The following is a 17,497-nucleotide window of genomic DNA, read 5'->3' as shown; positions in this document are numbered from 1 at the left end:
CACACTTAATATCTATGTAATAAAAATGACAATTTAATATGCAATGACAATATAATATGATAATATGCAAAATAATGCATGTTTCGGGTTAGGGATGTCACAAATATAATCTTTACTTTAACTGGGCTATCAAATTATATGTTTTCTAATTCAGTCTGAAAATATTTTCTTTTGTAGTATACTACTAATTCTTATGGGAGTTAAATGCACTAGATATTAATTGCATTAGATAATGGGCCTATAGCCCAGTTACATACAAAAAAATAAGCATAAAATGGGCCTGATTTGGTCCTATTATATCTCAAATAGTCAAATGATTGGGCTACCTTATTTACGCTTCAATTAATATACATAAATATTACAAATGTTTTTAAACATTTGATTTCCTCCTGGAGGAACATGATTATGGTGCAAGAAGCTCCTAATTAGATCAATTATGTCCTCAAGTGATTAAGGAGTATAAAAGAGAGAAAAAATTGAGAAGGACTTAAATGTACTTAATAGTTTTTCAAAGGTCTATGATATTATTCTTTTGAGTTGAGATACTTAAAAGAAGTACAAATCTCATTGTTAAGTCACATAATTTAAAGTGCACTCTTAAAAATAAGAATAATAAACAGCCTCCATTATGATTTATTCTTATACTATTAAAACCAGAATGAATATTACAATATTCCCACACTTTATTTATTAACATAAAGATGGAAATTATTTGGGAATAAAAAAACATTCTTATATGATTATTGGTTCAACAAATTGTGAATTACAGATTATTTAGAAAAAAATGATAAAGTGTAGTAGCTCTTCCATCAATTAGATCAACTTCTTGGCCGCAACGATTCAATGCTTTTGCATCCGAAGCCATTTGAGATATGCAATCTTTGGCAATTTGTATATAATAACCACAGAATTACTTGGAATTCACCAGAAATCACTCTGCTCATAATCAGAAAAATTAGGATATGAATCATGGTGAAAGTGTTGATGTCAAATGTTAGGTTAATTGACTTCTTAAAATAATATTCAAGAAAGTTATAGATTGTTAATTTAATTGAATGCATGCGTACATTCCTTCAATTTAATTATCTCAAATGAAACCTATGAAACATTAATAGTATAGTATTACCGTTGGCAAAATTGATACACCCTCCGTCCCCCAATATGCGTCTCACTCTAATCCGGCATAAGTTTTAAGAAATATAAAAGAAAGTGAGTTGAAAAAAATTAGTAGTATGTGGGTCCGACATTTATATATTAGTATTATAATATAGGGATATTGACATCTAATATCATGAAACTTTCAAAAAGTTGAATTTTTCCCACGAACTTTAAAATTGGCAAATAATATCACGAACTTTACCCCGGGTTTATTTTTTTCCCACGAATGAAAAACTTCATGTTATTTTAATAGATTGAAGAACAATTTTGGAGGGTGTGCTTCAAGAAAAACTATCTTCAAAGATTGAAAAACTTGAAGCTCTCAAAATTGTTGTCGAGAAATTACGAAAATAAATCCTATCATAATATTATTTGTGGGAATTTTTTCATTCGTGGGAAAAAAACAAATCGGGGGTAAAGTTCGTGATATTATTTGCCAATTTTAAAGTTCGTGGGAAAAATTCAACTTTTTTGAAAGTTTCGTGATATTAGATGTCAATATCCCTATAATATAATGTGTGGTGGAAATGAGTTAGTAGAATGTGATGTCAATTACCAAAAGTAGTAAAACTAAAAGGAGACAACTAATTAAGGGCGGACCAAAATGAAAATTTGGGACACATGATGGGGGACGAAGGGAGTAGTAAATTTAGCATATAACGTCATTTTCAGTTGGAGATTTACCAACGGATGTTACATCAGTAGTCGACGATAGGTATACGTATGTTGGTAAATCCATAAAGTAAACTCCATTTTTTTTAGTGATTCTTCCAATTGAAACCTTTAAAATATTAATAGTATTCTAGTGTAATTATCTCGTGTGGTAATATTGATTCAACACTACTTAATTGTGTTCATGTTAACAAAATGTGTGATTAATTTTGTGCTAATGGTTGTAACTAATGCTCTTTTTGTATATGCCTAAAGAGTGACTTGAAATTCGCACGTTGACGTGAAATTCGCACGTTGACTTGAAATTCGCACGGTGACTTATATAATTAATTAATCGAAACTAAAATAAATATAAACGTGCTTGTCTTAGAATCTCAATGGCGATTTTAGTGAACAGAACATCGAAACTTGAAATTCGCACGGTGACTTATATAATTAATTAATAGAAACTAAAATAAATATAAACGTGCTTGTCTTAGAATCGCAATGGCGATTTTAGTGAATAGAATATCGAAGCTGCTTGCAAGAAGGAATGCAGCCATTAAGCAAATGATCATGCAGTGAATCTTCCAAATACAAAGAGTAAACATGAGTTTTAAAAATATAATGACAGTAACCCATCTATAGTAGAAAACTAAAACATATTATTTTTAATTACAGATCTCTAAAAAATTAGCCGTAGTAATAAGTGTAACTGTTTATAGAAATTAATCTACTTAGGTACATGCCCGATATGCATCAAATGCACTATTCAATATAAAAAGTGGAGTTTGAATGTCTCCGACTAGATTTTCAGGAAAGAAACACTGCAAAATAATTAATTACCAAATATTTATCAATATTAATTTTTAATTTAATACTATAATGCTAATCATATGTCACTTACCAAACTCGGATCTATTCTCTAATTAGTGCATGCCACGGGAAGGAGGCTGAATATATTCTACAATAGTAGTATTCGATAAATATGAGATCGATGTTTATGAATCAAATATGTCAAATTGCTTTAAAAAAATTCGTATGTTTACAAACAAGTGATGCACACATGGAGCATAATTGTGGAGGCAAAATATTTCTCTCTGTAGTCGGCATTAAGGATATTCTCTTTGTCACGCAAAAAAGAAAAGTAAATAACGGTAAAAGAGACCAAATCAAGTAGTAATAGAAAAATCCCCAAGAAGTAATTAATTTGAGATTCTTACCCTCGAATGAAAAATCCCCCATCCGAGAGGCATTTCACTCTGCCGACGTCGGGGAGACGTGCTCGAAAGTCATCACAATGTAAGATAGTCGCAAGGGCCCCCGCCGATCCACCGGAAAGAATAGCCTGCAAATAAGTACACTAACTAGATGCATCTCAAATAGTATTAAATAATATTGCATCGATTAAAGAAATGAATCTGCATTCTCTCCAACGCCCATTCCTTTAGCCAGAAGGTCGTCAACAACCGCATCAAAAATTCTGGATCCTCGAAATTGAAGTTTCGGCCCCTGTTACAACATGACCAATGTTAATAAATACTCCATCCGTCCCAGTTTAGGAGTGCAATTTAGTTAGGACGGGTTTAAAGAAATTATTGGAGCGTGTAATAATTGAAGTGAGGTAGTGGAAAGAGACTTGGATCCCCTGTTGTGGAAAAATGCACAGCAGGGGATGTTGTGCACATCATCATCTTCCATTTATTTTTATGAAGTTATACAATTTTTTTATTCACAAATCAATGGTGGTGACGTCCACAGCATCCCCTGCTGTGCATTTTGCCGGTGGAAATATGGGCCTAACTATTAGGCAACTATGCTTTACGTGGTAATCAATTAACGGTGTATGTTCGATGACAAATTTACTTTAATCATATGTGGTGTTTGATTGGATATTGCCATATTGGAAATGATTTGGTTTATTAGTCTTGTTTTGGTTGGACGAGCCCGCTATTTAATCTCGAGATAGTGTTAAGTAGAAATAATCTTTGCTTATAAATTTTATTCAAGATTAACTTGTCTCGACATTATCTGAAAATTAATTAGCTCGAGATTATTTGCTAATATTGCTACGGGTGAAAATCAATACTAATCGGTCATGAAAAATCTTATGTAACATTAACCCGAGATGAAGTATTCGGTCATATCTAGTTAACCAAATACTACAACCATTCATAAGACGCAATATTATACTCCTATTCTCTATCCCATTATAAGTGAAGATATTTCATGTGGGCATATGATTAAGAAAATAATGCTTAGTCAGTTAGGTAGAAAGAGAATAAAATACTAGTAATCAAAAATGGATAAAGTAAAGAGTAAATTTGTTATTTTTGTGCAAGATGAAAAATCTAACTTATAGTGGAACTGGCAATAAAGAAATACTACTAAATACTAACTGATAGTGAGATGGAGGGACTTATCTTGCCCTAGATTGTCAAAGATTGCAAATATAATCTCGACTCTAACTGGGCTATAAAATTATATGTTTTCTAATTTAATCTGAAATATTTTTCTTTGTTTGTAATCCCATTTTCTCGATTTATGCATTTCATCCTTGCACAGTATTCATGTTACTCTTCTCTGTATCATTCTAATTTTATCAGATGTACTCAAAGGGACTTCTTTGTTGGTAATTCCTCTGGGTGTTAAATGCACTAGATCATAGGCCTAGGACCCAATTTAAATTGGGAATTAATTTCATTAAATTATGGGCCTATAGCCCAATCATATACAGAAAAAATTAGCACAGTGGGTCTATTTTAGTTTCATTGTATCTTGTTAGGATTCGCACACACAAGGCTTTCACACACTCAATAAGATCACACACACACTCACTGTTGTATGAGATCACACAATGCAGAAAACACACACACTCACACTTTGAGTATTGAAGATGATAATCTTGGAGAGAAAACTGGAAAACTCTTTATTGATTAAACTCTACTCTAAACTACATACACGGTGAGCTATTTAAGCTCTATAATCAAGTAGCAACTGCTACTAACTAACTACAAGAAGAATCAAGAAAGCAAGAAGAATAACCGCTACATCTCAGCTAACTAACTGCTGCTCCAACGGCTAGTTCGGCTAGGTTGCTTCTTCCTTCTCGGTTTAAGACCGAACTCCTTCCTCGGCTCAAGACCGAACTCCTTCTCGGCTTACAACCGAACTCTTCCTTCTCGGCTCATTCCAGCTCAACGCCGAGCTTCCTTACCGAGCTTCCTTACCGCTGAGCTTACCGACTTCTGCCTTCTTCTTCTCGGCTAGTTCCAGGCTAGTTCCAGCTCGGTAAGCCGAGCTTACCGAACTCCTTTCTAGCCGAGCTTCTTCCAACTGAAATGAGCACTCCATTATTACAATTCTCCACCTGAGGGCTCATCTCAGTTCTTGCACAAACATTGATCAATTTCTTGCAATGATCAAACTTGTCTCTACCTAGAGACTTTGTTAGCATGTCAGCCGGATTGTGCAAGGTGTTAATCTTAATCACCTTCACTCTCCCCTTTTCAATCTCATCTCTAATGAAATGCAACTTTATGTCTATGTGCTTGCTCCTTTCATGAAAACCCGGATGTTTAGCCAAGCACATAGCTGAGCTGCTGTCACAATGAATCACCATTGTCTTTTGGTCAAAACCAAAGTCAGAAATCACTCCCTGAATCCAAAAACTCTCCTGTACAGCTGCAGTGAGAGCTATATACTCTGATTCTGTTGTTGAGAGAGCAACAACACTTTGCAACCCTGACTTCCAGCTGATTACAGTTCCAAACATGGTGAAAAGATAACCTGTTTGGGACTTTCTGTTGTCCAGGTTTGCAGCATAGTCTGCATCACAATAGCCCTGCACAACCTCCTCAGATTCACCTTCCCAGCCATTGAACACAATCCCCCAGTCCTTAGTTGACTTCATGTACCTCAATATCCACTTAAGAGCATTCCAATGCTCCTTCCCCGGGTCTGCCATGTATCTGCTAGTCACTGAGATAGCATGAGCCAAATCTGGTCTTGTACAAATCATAGTGTACATAACACTTCCAACCACACTAGCATAAGGGATAGCCTCCATCTCATCAGCCTCTTGCTTAGTTTTAGGGGCTTGTTCCTTTGATAGCTTAAAACTCTGGGACAGAGGAGTTGATGCAGCTTTTGCATTTTCCATTTTGAATCTCTGCAAAACTTTCTCAATATAGTCAGTTTGCAGCATCCACAGCTTCTTGCAGCCTCTATCTCTCTGAATATGTATGCCTAGGATCTTCCTTGACTCTCCTAGATCCTTCATTTCAAAGCTTGACTTCAGATCTTGTTTAACTTTCTGAATTTCTGTCATAGAAGGCCCTGCAAGTAGCATATCATCCACATAGAGTAATAGGTAGGCAACGGGAGTCCTGCCTGCCTTCTTGATGTAGATGCAATCATCATATTCTGACTTGGAGAAGCCAATCTTCTTCATCTGTGCATCAAACTTCTTATTCCACTGTCTAGGACTTTGCTTAAGTCCATAAAGACTTTTCTGTAACAGGCACACCTTGCCTTCTTCTCCAATCTTCACATAGCCCTCTGGCTGTTCCATGAAGATAGTTTCCTCTAGATCTCCATTTAGGAAGGCTGTCTTCACATCAAGCTGTTGTAGCTCCCAGTCAAGCTGATTCACCACAGCCAATAGAATCCTAATCGAAGTGTGCTTCACAACAGGTGCAAACACTTCATTGAAATCGATTCCCTCCTGCTGTGTAAAGCCTCTAGCCACCAGCCTTGCCTTGAACCTGATTCTGTCTTTATCAGTGGTCTCTACCTTCTTTTTAAACAACCACTTGCAACTGATCAGCTTCCTCTCCTTTCCATCTGTATTCAGCTTGGATTTGTCCACCAAAATCCATGTTTTGTTCTTGAGTAAAGACTCTATTTCCTCATTCATGGCTTCAATCCATCTTTCTCTATCTTTACTCTGCATAGCTTCTTTATATGTGAGTGGATCTGCACCATCAATACCTTCAGCTGCACACAGAGCATAATACACAACATCAGAGAACTTTGTTGGTGGCCTTGTTTCTCTTCTAACTCTGTCCCTTGCAAGCTGATAGTCTCTGATAGAGTCTGATATAGACTCACCAGCCTGGTTGCCCTGAGTTGGAGCCTCTTCTTTATCTGAATCAGACTCACTCCCTGAGTCAATAACTCCACCTGCTCCTAGGCCAACCCCCACAGGCTCCACCTTGAAGAAATCACCCTCATCTTCACTGGAGTCCAGCTTATCTTTCAGGTATGGCATCTGATCCTCCAAGAACACCACATCCCTACTCACCAAGACCTTCTGCTTACCGGGCTCAATACACCAGAGCCTATACCCCTTAACACCCCTCTGATACCCCAGCAAGATACATTTCAGAGCCCTAGCTTCAAGCTTACTTTGCCTAGCATGAGCATAGGCCACACACCCAAACACCTTGTATTTTGAGTAGTCACTATGAGCTCCATACCACATGTAATCAGGAGTTTCAGATTTCAGGGCAGTAGATGGGCATTTATTGATGAGATAGGCTGCTGTATACACAGCCTCACCCCAGAATCTGCTGCTCAAACCAGACCCAAGAAGTAGGCACCTCACCCTCTCTAGGATTGTCCTATTCATCCTTTCCACAACACCATTTTGCTGAGGATTACCAGGAACAGTCCGGTGCCTCTTCATACCCTTCTCTTTACAAAACAGATCAAACTCAGCAGACAAGAACTCTAGGCCATTGTCTGTCCTTAAGCATTTAACACTTCTACCCTTCTCTAGCTCAACCTCCTTACACCATATTTTGAACTTTGTGAGTGTTTCAGATTTTTCTTTAAGAATATATACCCACAACTTCCTTGTATAGTCATCAATGATAGCTAGATAATACTTTCCTCCACCAATTGAACACACCGGTGAAGGCCCCCAAAGATCACTATGTATGTAGTCTAAAGGGGCTGTAGAAGAGTGAATACCTGTAGGATAGGGTGCCTTCTTAGCCTTTCCAAGTATACATTGCTCACAGGGGTCCATTTTGTTGAAATATCCAGAGATCAGACCCTTCTTGATGAGTTCTTTCAAGCTTCCTTCGGCTGGGTGGCCCAATCTCTTGTGCCATAGCATTATGGAATCATCTGACACTGCATTGCTTTCTCCATCAACAGCCTTAGCCTTCAGATAATAGAGAATATGCTCTCTGTCAGCCTCCATCATCACTGCATCTCCAGATTTCACAAACAATTTTCCTTGACTCATCAATATGGTGAACCCTTTCTGTTCCAGCATTCCCAATGAGATGAGGTTCCTCTTTACTTCTGGAATATACCTCACCCCAGTTAGGATCTTTATAGAGCCATCTTGTAGGCTTAGCTTTACCTTCCCTATTCCTTTGATCTGACAAATGTGGTTATTACCAAGAACAACCGTACCCGATGCTTCTTGAAGATCATGAAACCAGCTTCTATTGGGGCACATATGGAAGCTGCACCCCGAGTCCATTATCCACCTATGACTGACCCCACTATCACTGATATTCATGAGTTGAGCCGGGGGATCAGCACTCTCCACACAATCAGATTGATTGTGTCCCTCAGAGGCCATCTTTCTCTTCCATGCATGACAATCTTTCTTCAAATGTCCAGGTTTCTTGCACCAATAGCAAGCTCTGGTTTCCTTCTGAGCATCTGAACTTGAGGGTTTAGGGCCCTCAAACTTCTTCTTGAAGTTCTGCTTCTTGAACTTCTTCACATTCAAGGCCTCTGCAGCTTGAACATTGGAGCTTGCAGAGCCTCTGTTGGCTGTCTTCTGGAGTTCTTTGGCCATCAAGGCTGAATAGACTTCTGCATAGGTGATAGGTTTATCTCTTCCATAGATAATTGCATCACTTAGCTGGTCATACGAGCTAGGCAAGGCATTCAAGGTGAGAATGGCCTTATCCTCATCTGAGATCTTGACATCAACAGATCCCAGGTCATCAATGATCTTGTTGAACTCCTCTAGCTGCTCAATGATGGACCTATCTCCAGAGAAACTATAGGCATACAGCCTCTTCTTGAGATACAGCCGGTTAGCCAAGGATTTGGCCAAGTAAACTTCATCTAACTTGTCCAAGATCTCCACCGCAGTCTTGGCTTCTTGAACTTCCCTCAAGACCTTATCTCCAAGGCACAGAATCACTGCAGAATGTGCCTTGAGCTGCATTTCCTCCATCTTTGCCTGAGCTTTTTCATCAAGCACTGGAGCCTTTCCTTTCTCCTCTGGTTTTGCAAGAACTGCCGCCAAGCCTTGTTGAATTAAAACCGCCTTCATCTTCATCTTCCACAGGCCATAATCATTCTTGCCTGTGAACTTTTCTGCATCAAGCCTTGCTGCCATCTCTGAAACCGTTTGATCCTCTGCAAATCAGTTTCAATATCCCTTTCCCACAGACGGCGCCACTTGTTAGGATTCGCACACACAAGGCTTTCACACACTCAATAAGATCACACACACACTCACTGTTGTATGAGATCACACAATGCAGAAAACACACACACTCACACTTTGAGTATTGAAGATGATAATCTTGGAGAGAAAACTGGAAAACTCTTTATTGATTAAACTCTACTCTAAACTACATACACGGTGAGCTATTTAAGCTCTATAATCAAGTAGCAACTGCTACTAACTAACTACAAGAAGAATCAAGAAAGCAAGAAGAATAACCGCTACATCTCAGCTAACTAACTGCTGCTCCAACGGCTAGTTCGGCTAGGTTGCTTCTTCCTTCTCGGTTTAAGACCGAACTCCTTCCTCGGCTCAAGACCGAACTCCTTCTCGGCTTACAACCGAACTCTTCCTTCTCGGCTCATTCCAGCTCAACGCCGAGCTTCCTTACCGAGCTTCCTTACCGAGCTTCCTTACCGCTGAGCTTACCGACTTCTGCCTTCTTCTTCTCGGCTAGTTCCAGGCTAGTTCCAGCTCGGTAAGCCGAGCTTACCGAACTCCTTTCTAGCCGAGCTTCTTCCAACTGAAATGAGCACTCCATTATTACATATCTCAAATAATTTCCTTTAGTTATAACTGTAATTTAGAGTACTAGAAAAAAACATGAAAAGGAAAGGAAAAGAAAAGAAAAGAAAAGAAAAGAAAAGAAAAGAAAAGAAAAGAGTAGGCTTGAGAGTGGAGATAATGAATGGGACAAAGAGTGAGTAATGCCCATTACATATTATATACTATCTTATATGATTTCTCTATATTCTCTTCATTGACCTTTTGATTTTGTTAGGGCTTGTTTGATTTTGAGGTAAGTTGGTCTTCTAAGTAGTGGTTTTGGATTCCGTTTGTTAGTTGTTGGATGTTTTTTTCATCAACTGAAGTGCTTTAGGCCTCATTTTATATTATTAGCTTGTTGATTCTTGGATTGAGCAATTTTTCAATAAGAATCTTGGATTCAAAGTGATTCTTTCTCCTATATATGTAACCATTCTTATTTCTTAAAATCCTATATAATGTGTTATTCGTTCATATTTTATTTTCACGTCCATTTTTTTATTCAGCTTCTCAAAATGAAAGGTTATAATGAAATAGGTTCTTTTATTCGCTATTTTAACATATAATTAACCGAACTTAGTTTACATATAATTTGGCTAATTAATTAGTTGGTTATAAATAGTTACTGAGATATTTGATTTGACTAATTTTAATGTCGTATTATATGATTATAAGTAGCCCAATTTTAGCTATATATAAAGATAAAATTAGATTCTCAACTTGATAATCTTCTTATATTTAATATTAATTCTTACTCTGTTAATATTAATTACATCTCTTGTATTTTTGCTACTCTACCTTTGTAATTAACAGACATTTATGCGAAAATAATTATAAAAAAACACTGGGACTTTGCTGCAATAATTCCTAGTGGTATACCAAATAAAAGTCCTAGTAATACACTACTAACCAAATAATGCATACATGAAATAAATTCAATCATGCAAATTGTTGTGACTTGTGGCTTATAAAATATTCTATAATGAAATCATTTTGCACTTTTAGTTTATAGAGAGTAATAATCATCTTCATTTGGAAAAAGTATCACTCAGTAACCAGAAATAACTACGATCTTGTACCTACAAACTTTAATGTGAAAGTTATTTTAAAATAATTGTTGCCATTCTTTTACTTTTACTTTATTCTTGTACTTACTGGATTAATTAAGTGATACACGTGAAAACAATCATTCAGAAATAATTACAGTTATTATAAACATTAATTCATAGAAGTATTTCAAGAACTGTTCTTGAGCTGCAAATGATAGCTTTATTATTAATAGTATTTATATATCAATAAATAAAAATTTAAATTAATATTTATATCAATAAATAAGGTACTAGCTATATGTTGTTAAATCATTAATAAAAACAAAATATAATTAATGAAACCAGATCGAATCACTTGTCTAGGGTATGAACAAAACAAAATGACAAAGCAAAATCAAATAATTATGCGTGTTAGTAGTAAATATGACAAAACCATAATTATGTGCTATAGTTGTAATTATTAGTGCTACGAACAAAGGGAAATGACAAACCAAATCAAAGAGAAGAAACCTAATTAAGTTAATAGAGTGAATAAAAAACAATTGACAAAAAGCCAATTGCAGTCCAAATTCCAATTTATCTGTTGTTGGCGACGATATTTATGGCATAATTGAAAATTAAATACTTTAAAAAGTGGGGATCACAAAGCATTTTTATTTGTTTACTAAACAAGAATACTATTCAAATTGAGTCCAAAATCTTTTAATTGAAATCTACCCATACACTACTGTATGAAAAGTGTATCTGCACACTCAAGATCTTCTTCGAGCAAGCCTAACTAATCCACATTTACTTATTTACATATCAATAAAAGTAATATATTATGAATATGCATTTCTTAAAATATAAAAATTTGATTTTCTGTCTCACTAATAAGATATTTAGAATTTTGTTTACATCCAAAAGTCCAAGGGATCAATGGAAAAACCCAGGCTCAAGCCCCCACATAATTGGAAAAATCGAAAATATAAAATAATGCTACTACTCAGAATAGATTACTAAATTAGTAGTAATATACATTTACAGCATTTACGAGATTTATAGTAATAAAAAGTGTTATTTAACATTCAGAAATTCAACATATTTAATTTTGACCAAGTTTGGGAATTAGTAGTATTTTTTTTAATCTTTACTTTATCATTTTCCTCGAGCTTCTTTTGTGGAATTTGCTCAGAAGCACAATGATTAAACTGATGTCTATGTAAATAGAATTTCACTTTTTTAGCAGCAAAGTGTGACTACAATGTTATAGCTTTGGCTACTTTTAAAATTAATGTCACATACTAAAAGTCTAAAATAGTAATTATTCCTTGTGATCTCCAAAAAAAATCTACCCTAATTTGTGGAATATCCACATTGATATATAATTGTTTACGATATATCAATAATGATACTCTCAATGTATACGTACATATACCAATAATTAATTATGCCAGCCAGATTGCATGTGCATCAATGCATATATCTCGATGAAATTCTGCATTCTGTTACTTAATACAAAAAAATTGCAATATAAAACAAATTAAAGCATGAATATAGTAACAACTAACATGTCTTCCTTCTTCCAATTTCCATAATTTTACCCTTCCTTTTTATTCAGAATAGTATTAATTAATCAAATTTATACCTACACACACTTAATAAAAAAAATAGTACATATGTACAATTAAAGGTCCCATTTTCCCCACAATTAATCACTGCTCATTTATTAGTTTTGGAAATTATTGATGACTACAAAAAAAACTGAGCAGATCTTCAGAAAAAACTCTTACTTGATTGACTGATAAGTTGTGATATTTCCTCTGTAAAGTCAAACTTTCTGAATTCTTTTTATTTGGGATTTCTCTTCTTTTTTTCATTTTCAGTGAAAGAGAATTAAAATACTCGTAAAATTAAAAGTCAGTTGGAGTCAGAGACAAGAAGTGAGAGGTCATCACCAATGGCAGTCCTTTGTTTCACAATATAAGTCCCACAGTTTCACCTCCACATTTCTGCAAGAATCCCACTTCTTTTTATTACAAATGGGGAAGTCCCATGTTGTTTTATCTCTTCTTCTTTCACTCCTTTTCTTGCTTCAAGGATCTTCAGTCAGAGCTGTAAGAGCAGATGATGGCTCAGAATCTTGGGGCTATGTTGAAGTCAGGCCCAGTAAGAAAAAATGATGGAACAATAATCAAAATGCAATCTTTTTCTTTCCCATTTTCTCTGTTTATCAATTTTCACTTTATTTTCTGATTCTCTCTCTCTGTAATGAGCAGAAGCCCATATGTTTTGGTGGTATTACAGAAGTCCACATAGAACTGAAGATCCAAACAAGCCTTGGCCAATCATTCTCTGGCTTCAGGGTGGACCTGTGAGTCTTTTTTGAATGGTCGTAAATTTAAAATGAAATTCCTTTTTACTGAAATAGTGATTGGTTGTTGATTAGGGTGCTTCTGGGGTTGGGATTGGGAATTTTGAGGAGATTGGGCCTTTGGACTCATATTTGAAGCCAAGAAATTCAACATGGTTGAAGAAAGCTGATCTTCTATTTGTGGTGAGAAATGAGAATGTTATTCAGTATCCATATATCACAATCTTGATTCTTGAAAATGTATTTTGAGATTTGGGGTTTGATTCTTTGTGTAGGATAATCCAGTTGGGACAGGATACAGTTTTGTGGAGGATCTTGATTTGTTGGTGAAAACTGATTATGAAGCAGCTGATGATCTAACCACACTTTTAATTGAGATTTTCAATAGAAATCAGACACTCCAAAAAAGCCCTCTTTACATTGTGGCTGAATCTTATGGTGGAAAATATGCTGTCACTCTTGGATTGACTGCCCTCAAAGCAATTGAAGCTGGGAAATTGAAGCTCAAACTTGGAGGTAACTGCAAATGTGTGTGAAAATCCCCCCCCCCCAAAAAAAAGGATAAAAATTGAATCTTGAATTGTACTAATATTCTTGAGTTGAAGAATTTTTTGATTTTGTTTCATAGGAATTGCATTGGGGGATACCTGGATTTCACCAGAAGATTTTGTGGTGTGTCTTGTTTGTTTGATTCTTGATTCTTGCAACATGTGACATCTAAGGCATGTGTGAATTTCACATGATTATGCAGTTTTCATGGGGCCCCCTTTTGAAAGATGTTTCAAGGCTGGACAATAATGGCTTGAAGAAATCAAACAGGTATAGCATTTCATGATTTTGGCAAGACATTTCTTGCACTTTTTGATGACTAATATATGAAAAAAAAACAGTTTAGCTGAGCAAATTAAGCAAGAACTTGAGACAGGCAAGTTTGTTGAGGCAACAGAATCATGGAGTGATCTTGAAAGTGTTATCAGTTTCAGCAGCAATTCAGTGGTAAAATAAAACACAGACTTAAAAAACATCGGTAGTGTTCGACTGAGATTGATTCGGACAATATGCTGATTTTCAGGATTTCTATAATTTCTTGCTGGATTCTGGGATGGACCCTGTGTCCTTGTCAGCCTCTGTGCTGTCTCAGCAGATCTCGATCAGGCGATACTCGAGGTATCTGAATTCGTTGAGGCAGGATACACCCGATGGGGATGGCGATATCGATAAACTAATGAATGGTGTGATCAAGAAGAAGCTCAAGATACCTAAAAGTGTTGTGTGAGTTGATTTTTTTCTTAACATTTTGTTGTTGTTCAAGACATAGTTGAGTTTCTCAATTGTGATGATGGTTTTTGATAGATGGGGAGGCCAATCAGATTCTGTTTTTTCAGCTTTGGAAGGAGATTTCATGAAACCTAGGATTGATGAGGTAAGAAGAGAAAATAGTGTGTTGATGATGTTTTTATTTTTTTGTTAAATGTTTTGTATTTTTGTAGGTGGATCAGCTTCTTGCTAAAGGAGTCAATCTAACTATTTATAGTGGTCAAGTGAGTGTTTTGAATCTTGATTTCATTTTTGGAATAGATTTTTGTGTGTTATTATAAAGTTGTGTTTTTGTAGCTTGATGTCATTTGCTCCACCAAGGGAACTGAAGCATGGGTTGAAAAGCTCAAGTAAGAATAATATGTTACCTCAAGTATATATTTTTATGCAATAATAATAATAATGTTTATTATATATTTTAGGTGGGGTGGGATCAAAACTTTCTTGAGCATGGAGAGAACACCATTGTATTGTGGGAAAGAGAGAATAACAAAGGGTTTCACCAGATCCTACCAAAATTTGCATTTCTATTGGATTCTTGGAGCTGGCCATTTTGTAAGTAAACTCACTCTATTTATTGCTACATATACTGAATATAGTAAATAAATATGAAAATTATAGTATGATAATCAAATAGTGCCCATGACATAATGAAATCCACCGACAGTCAACTCATGTCCTTGTCAAAAAATTCACTTGAGTTGTTTTGAATTATGATCATATAATAAAGGGTTTTTGGCTTTAAAAACCAAAAACTTTCACCAAATTCCGTTTTTTTCTCACGAACTATGAGATTGGTTTTTAAAACCACAAACTTTCACATTGTATGTCATTTTCCAACTCGACCCGAATAACACATTTCCGGTGCAGAAGTTGTCCAACGTGGACAGCCGCAGAAATGACATGGATGCCGAAAAACGACGTCGTTTTACCCTCAATCAAGAATTAAAACACTTAAATGATCAAAATTAATCAAAATCTCCTAAACCCTAAACCCTAAACCAAAATCTGACTGAATTCGAACCGAAGACGTAATGAAGATGAACAAAATCTGACGACTTCGTTTAGGGTTTAGGAGATTTTGATTAATTTTGATCGATATTGATCATTTAAGTGTTTTAATTCTTGATTGAGGGTAAAACGATGTCGTTTTCCGGCATCCATGTCATTTCTGCGGCTGTCCAAGTTGGACAACTTCTGCACCGGAAATGTGTTATTCGGGTCGGGTTGGGAAATGGCATACAATGTGAAAGTTCGTGGTTTTAAAAACCAATCTCATAGTTCGTGGGAAAAACCGGAATTTGGTGAAAGTTTTTGGTTTTTAAAGCCAAAAACCCTATAATAAATGTGTGTTTGGTCCAAATCAATTTAGTTATAAGTATCTATGATTTAATTTTTTTTTGGTTTGATTTCAGGTACCTGTTGATCAGCCTTGTGTAGCATTGAGCATGATAAGCAGCGTAACACAATCTCCCAACGTTTCGAAATAAATGGTCCTACTATTGATTCTTAATACATAATTGAAAGCCTCATTCAAGAATTGGTAGAAAATGATGAGATAGGAAAAAAATAATTTTTAAAAATAAATCCAATCCCATTTGTAATTGCAAATATTTTGTTTGTATTCTGTGATTTTTTTTAGCAATTGTGAGAATTTATTTTGACATATTTTTACGTCCACCTTATTGAGCATAGAGGCTCCACCGACTTCACGAAGAGCCGAGAGAGGTGGATTGATTAAATTAACAAATGAAAGGATTACTTAACATCTAGAGAGTTCCACCGACATTGGAATAGATTAGATATTTTGTATTATTATATTAAATAGAATAGATTAGCTAGAGTTCTCTAGATTAGTGATGTCGGTTACAAAAACCGACTTAGTCATCTATATAAAGGCACTAGGCCATTTTGTTAATGTACACAAGAGTTGGTGAGTGAGTGCACCAAAGTAGATGGATAGCTAAGTGTGCTTGTCGTATTAATCAAGAGTGTGCGAGGTGTGTCCTCGGATGTCTTTTGAGGTGTGTACACTATGTATTGGTGTTTCATACACCGTTGTCGTGTTTATAAAATCCCGTTCGTGTGTTTTTATAATCGATCCTGGAGTGCCACTGATACCCAACACACCTTTACCACACACTCGTTTGACAAATTAATAAGTAGTACTCCATTTAACAAAAAAGAGTAATTGCGGAATTATGTTTGAAAATCAGCTGAACAAATATAAAATGACAAAAAAAATATATAATTGGTTAATATACTCTCTCTGTTCTATAGTAGTGGAGGTATTTCTTTTCGGCACAGAGATTATGAAAAATGTGTGTGATGTATTATATAAAAAGATAATTAAGTATGAGAGAGGAGAAAGGAGAGAGGGGAAAAGTAAATAGGAAGAAATATGTTAACTTTTATTAAAAAGATAAATGACTCCACTATCAGGAAACGTATCAAAATGGTAAAATGACTTTATTACTATGGAACGGAAAAAGTATTAAAACGTACCAAAATGACAAAATGACTCTACTACTATGGAACGAAAAAAATATTAATTAATAGTGTGTGGTATAAATGACAAAAAATGGCATTATAAGTGATTATTGACTTATTGTCATATACTCATAAATAGTACTAGTACTCTATGTGAATCATAAATAGTAGTAGTACTCTATGTGAAAGCAAAAATATCAATAATAAACGGGTCTAATTCAAAAGGCAATGAGATCAGTCGGCAAAAATATAAATTTGAGTATTTAAAGAATATAAATTAGTTTACAGGATTAATTTTATTTTGTCAAAAATGTTTGATTCAAGAATTTCCATTTTCTGCAAATAAATATTTGAACTTTTCTGTTAATTCACTATACTTTTCTCTTTGATAGACAAATGTAGAAATCTCATTTTGTTCTTGTCTTCTTGTTTCTGTGCTGTTTATTT

At 35.4% G+C, this 17,497-nt stretch overlaps 1 protein-coding gene and 1 non-coding gene across 2 annotated transcripts; one reads left to right on the top strand and one right to left on the bottom strand.

The window, feature by feature from the left end:
* Nucleotides 1-4,328: 4,328 nt before the first annotated feature.
* LOC121742792 lies at nucleotides 4,329-4,431 on the bottom strand. The gene has a single exon (XR_006038128.1). It is a non-coding gene; the product is annotated as a U6 spliceosomal RNA (small nuclear RNA).
* Nucleotides 4,432-12,668: 8,237 nt separating this feature from the next.
* LOC121742526 (serine carboxypeptidase-like 51) lies at nucleotides 12,669-16,228 on the top strand. Its single transcript, XM_042135683.1, has 13 exons — nucleotides 12,669-13,038; nucleotides 13,149-13,243; nucleotides 13,319-13,426; nucleotides 13,519-13,759; nucleotides 13,872-13,915; nucleotides 13,995-14,062; nucleotides 14,134-14,239; nucleotides 14,316-14,515; nucleotides 14,597-14,666; nucleotides 14,734-14,784; nucleotides 14,858-14,910; nucleotides 14,983-15,115; nucleotides 15,976-16,228. The coding sequence occupies exons 1-13, from the start codon at nucleotides 12,912-12,914 to the stop codon at nucleotides 16,048-16,050; spliced, it is 1,371 nt and encodes a 456-aa protein (XP_041991617.1). The 5' UTR covers nucleotides 12,669-12,911; the 3' UTR covers nucleotides 16,051-16,228.
* Nucleotides 16,229-17,497: the final 1,269 nt, after the last annotated feature.

Source organism: Salvia splendens, chromosome 7, assembly GCF_004379255.2.
Source record: "Salvia splendens isolate huo1 chromosome 7, SspV2, whole genome shotgun sequence".
Classification (NCBI taxonomy): domain Eukaryota; kingdom Viridiplantae; phylum Streptophyta; class Magnoliopsida; order Lamiales; family Lamiaceae; genus Salvia; species Salvia splendens.
This window is presented reverse-complemented; position numbering and strand designations above follow the sequence as displayed.